At 33.5% G+C, this 5,203-nt stretch overlaps 1 protein-coding gene across 1 annotated transcript in view; it reads right to left on the bottom strand.

The window, feature by feature from the left end:
* Positions 1-2,421: 2,421 nt before the first annotated feature.
* The window catches only part of LOC106873009 (uncharacterized), an 88,137-nt gene continuing 85,355 nt past the window's right edge, over positions 2,422-5,203 (bottom strand). Inside the window, exon 20 of the mRNA XM_052966949.2 lies at positions 2,422-2,612. Coding sequence (XP_052822909.1) covers positions 2,609-2,612 — 4 coding nt within the window. The 3' untranslated portion in view covers positions 2,422-2,608. The remainder of the gene's footprint in view (positions 2,613-5,203) is intronic.

Raw genomic sequence — 5,203 nt, 5'->3', positions numbered from 1 at the left:
TTTTGTATTGTTATTTTTATGTTTATGCACTTTTGTCTGTTGACTGATAGAAATCTATTTTTAATATATATTTTTTCTAGTCTTTGACACTTTCTTTTTTTTTTCAATAAGAGGATAATTAGATTTTTTTTTCTTTGAAACATTTTAGGAACTGTTTAGTAGCAGGTTACCATGCTACTGCTTGGAGGGAGAAAAACATTAACTATGATTCACTTGATAGAAAGCAGATTAAAATGTTCTTTGCTATATTTTTTTAATAGCAAATACAATTAAAAATAAACTCTACTGTAATTTACAATTACCAACTGAATTACTTTTACCATTTGAATAACATACTGTTTTCTTTTTCCTTCATTATCTAAACAAACATTTTAAAATAATGAAGAAAAAATCTCTGAATAAAATCTGTATATAAGGTTACTATTATCAAATAATTAAGTTTAAATTTGGATCTCTAACTATAAAGTCATTGAGTTTAAATTAACTAGATTGAAGTATTTTCAAATAGTAAACATATATTTTTTCTACTGATGTGAGGTTATTTTAATTTGTTAAAGATGCTAGTTTCCATGCATAATAAATACATATTAAAAGATGCAACATATTCAGAATGGCATTTTTTTTTTTAAGATTCACCACTGAAAATAAAGCATTAAACTTCACCAAAATGTGTGTTGCTTTTATAGAGTGTGATATGTGGTTTAAGATGGTGCACTCTAATGTTGTTGGTGAATAATGTGCTGGAAGGTTTGCTTGATGCTATTGTCATTTTGTTTCTATGGAACTGGGTTTCTAAAATGTGAATGTTTGGTTGTTATTAAGCAACTGTGTCTGTGAGGTTTACAAGATCTGAAGAACACTGTTTATAGCCATTATGAACTCTAAATTACAAGATACATTCCTCTGCAACTACATGCCTAACTCTTTACAGATATATTTACATTACACCAAAATAACACTGCAACAAACACTATATACCAAAATAACTACAATATCAAGCATCAATTAATTCTAAACTATAAAATTCAATATAAAAGAGAGTCAGTGCATATGATAAAAACAAACGAGAGTATTGAAATCAATGCAACTCGGTACAAGAGTTTGGAGAGAATGCTTAGTTTTGAATTTTGCTACTAAAGTTTAAATACTGCCACTACAGTAGTTTCTGCTCTTTTAGAGTTGGCTGATTTCACACAATCTCTACTTAGATACCCACAACGCATACTTCTTTTCTTTTCTCAAAGATGTTGACTAGCAACTGGTCAAGAGAAACTTTAACAGTATCATGGGGTAGAAATTTCATTGATTGTTCCCTTCCAGAGAAAAGCTTTTTGCTTTGAGTCAATGACAGAATCTGAACTCAAAACTATATAGATTGTAGCATTTGTTTCCAACTCTCAACATTCCAATCTACTTGCTTCATTTTTCTCTCCAAGTTTGATAAAATAAGTATTACTCTTGCTCTGGGTTTGATTCATTTAGCTAAAACTACGTGCCTTTGCCAATGTAAGAAGTAACTTATTTCAGTTTGTGGACATCCACAAATCAACTAGACATTTGATCAATGGTATTCTGGCTGTCATCATACTGTCTTTGTTTCTATCATTAATGACACTGTCTAACATATCCATCTTCATTTAAGATGGTACTTGCAGAACATTTACAACCAGTTCTAGATCAGGAAAGAAATGAAAAGATATCCTTGTTAATGTTAACATAAAGACACGCATAGCTGAGTGGAAGAAGTTTGCTTCCCAACTACATGGTTCTAGGTTCAGTCCCACTGTGTGGCATGAAGAAAAATTTGCCACTATCAAGGAACTTGTATTTGAGTATCTCATAATCAAATCAATTCTGAGGGATTGGAGGGGCACTTACTTTTTCTTGGTGCCAGTTACTTACATTGCAACTTACACACGAAGAGGAGGGCATGTGAGCATTTAACTTTCATGAAGCTTTTCACAAGCAGTCGCAATTAATGAACAAGAAGATTCCTGGGAAACAGCTGCTTGTAGCTTTGGGTCTGCTAAAGTTTTGAAAACTTTAGGTTTTGAAGCACACAGACTATGATGATGTTCACCAATGTGCTTAATTATGGCATCATCTTCATGATGTGTCATGGTGTGGACTCGAGCTTTACAGGATTTAATTTTGCATTTCCAGTAAGTCTTAGATCCATTGGTATTTTGTTTTTGCGCTTCATATATGTAATCCAGGTCATCCACAAGTTTCTTCCTTCCGTGAATAATGTTAAAAACGTGAGGTATGGTGTATGAATATTTCTTTTCTAAGTAATGAATGAGGCAGGGATGAACCACGGGTAAACCTGTGAACTCTTTAACTAAAACACTCGAATGGATGACTGAAAATGATACTTTCAGTTAACTGAATTACTCTGTAAATCACCATCAACAACAATAATAATAATGAATTTCAATGTTTTATTTTTTTTCTAATATTAGAAGTGAAATTACCAGGAGTGTGGCAGTCATCATCATCAACAACAACAATAATCCTTTCCACCATAGGCACAAGGCCTGAAATTATGGGGGGAGGATAGTCGATTATATTGACCCCAGTACTTGACTCCGAAAGGATGAATGCAAAGTCAACTGCAAATAATAATAATAATGAATTTCAATGTTTTATCATTATTTTTTTTCTAATATTAGTAGTGAAATTACAGGGAGTGAAATTACTGGGTGTGAAATTGACTGGTAGTCAAATTACCAGAGTTAAAATACTGGGAGTGCAATTACCTAGAATTAGTATATATAATATATATGTATGTAGATATCTATATGTAGGTGTCTGTATTTGTCCCCACCACCAATTGACAATGTGTTACTTTGTTTACATCCCCATAACTTAGCAGTTCAGTATAAGAGACCCACAATATAAGTACCAAGCTTTAAAAAAGTACCAGGATTGATACGTTTGACTAAAAACCTTCAAGGTGGTACCCCAGCTTGGCCACAGTCCCAATGACAGAAACAAATAAAAGGTATAGTGTTAATCTTGAAGTCAAGCTGTCACTGCTCACTCTGTGGCGAGAAAATTGGAACCTAGATTACTATCACTCCTATTCAGTAGTTAGGTTACTGGTTAAGTTAATAATTAACACAACCAGCATTCTAAAATTCATTAAAATACTAACTAGAAAGATATAACTATTATGAAAAGTCTGGACACATCTGTATTATTCTGACCTCTTCAGCAATGCATAACCTGTCTCTTCTTGCTAAAGTATTGATGAATGAATTACTAAGTAAACACACAAGGAAACATTATTTATTCATTAAATAATTTAGAGATGTCCACTACGTGGAAAAAGTAGTTAGTATTAACAAATTTAATGAATGAAGCATTAAAAGCTGGGGGAGGGGGAACACACTAGACAACGATTAAGTAAGGGGGACAACTCTGTACATATTTCTATCTTACAAAGGATTAGATTATAATTTTTTGAACTGTTAACATCAGTAGTCCTGTGGAATAATATCTTTGGGTTAGGGGTTAGAAATAAAATTTACTAGTTCAAACACATCCTGGTGCTATATGCAGATCCAATAGTGAATAATACAACTAATAATCAGAGATTAAAACAAAATATTGTAGCTGTTTTGTTTTAATCTCATCATCATTTAATTATCCATTTTCCATTGTTGGCATGGGTTGGACAGTTTGACAGGAGCTGGCAAACCAGAGTGTTGTACCAGGCTCCATTGTCTGCTTTGGCATGATTTCTATGGCTGGATGCCCTTCCTAATGCCAACTACTTTACACAGTGTACTGGGTACTTTTTATGTGACACCAGCACCAATGGTACTTACCCTGTTGGTCTCTTATACTGAACCACTAAGTTACAGAGATGTAAACAAATCAACAGCAGTTGCAAGACAGAGATCCCCTGACAGAGAAGGAGAGTAACACTGAGGGAGGTGACCTTGAGCTGGTTGGGAGGTGAAAGTATAATAGAGGGATAGAAATTAGTGTCTTGCTATAAGAGAGATACTTGGCCACCCCAGTTGGAAAAGAAAGATTAAGGCAGAGAAGATAGGCAGGCCGAGAAAGAGATAGGTGATGGTAGAGATGTGTTGGGACGTACCTAAAAGGTTCAGTGGGGGTGAATGTAAGTGTTACAGAGGAGTGGACAGAGAGGCACAGAAGTGGGGAACATTTTATAAGAGTGTGATGGGAGATTGTTTGAGATCGGACAGAGGTAACTGTAGCGAACGACAGGAGTGACTCAAGGAGGCTATGGTAGATATGAAAGGGCACTGAGGGTGATTGTGTGTAGGTAGACACACAAGAGAGTACAGAGGTGTACATCAGGTAGTAATTATGGGTGGGGGAAAGAGGGTGATGGCAAGGGACAGATGTAAAGAACAAGCTTGTATGGCCTGTTTCATCTTTTTTAAAATTTGCCCCTCAAAAAGTAAATAACCCCCTTCCCCAAATTTTAATTTACTCACAACATTACATAGACATAAATGTTCAAGATAAATAGAGGATGTTATTTATTTTCATTTTAACATAAAAAGTTCATTGATGTTTTTACCTGAGATGACTCGGGCTTTATATGTTAATAGTTTAATCACTGTTGTCTGAGACTTTTTTTTTTTTTTTGTTTAGCCCCATGTCAAACCTATGATCAATAGCATTTCAGAAGTGACCAGCTTTTTGTTCAGACAGAACATAGGCTAAATCTAACCTTCATTTTCTTGAAGACTGTAAGGGTGAACTGTGATGAAAATTTTACTATTTCAGAAACTATGCAGAGGTTCCTATATGGTGACTAAATAATTTGCTAAAATTTTAATCTTGTTCTGTCGTTCTTAAAAGAGTGATATTAAAATTGTTATTCTAAAAACCTAATTGGTTTTATTTCAATAACATCAATTAGTAGCTGCTGCAACAGTGAATAATAAATGCTATTTACATATTTGCACCTCATTGCTTTGATATATCTGAAGTTAAAATGAACTGAAATACAAATTGTTTTCAAAAAGAAATATTTCACCTTTTTTTCAATATATTCTACAAAAGATCATACTTCTAAAAAATATTAAATTACATATTGGTTATTTGATTGCATCAAAATCATTTCCTTCTATTTCTCATTTGTTACTAATAATTTTTTAAAGAACTCATGCTAAAATGGGAATTGTAACTTATCCTAAGTTTTCCTTGGGGGTGTTAT

The sequence above is a fragment of the Octopus bimaculoides genome, chromosome 1, assembly GCF_046866305.1.
Source record: "Octopus bimaculoides isolate indiv1 chromosome 1, ASM4686630v1, whole genome shotgun sequence".
NCBI lineage: Eukaryota > Metazoa > Mollusca > Cephalopoda > Octopoda > Octopodidae > Octopus > Octopus bimaculoides.
Note: the sequence above shows the minus strand (reverse complement) of the source record. Positions and strands in the feature narration are given on the sequence as shown.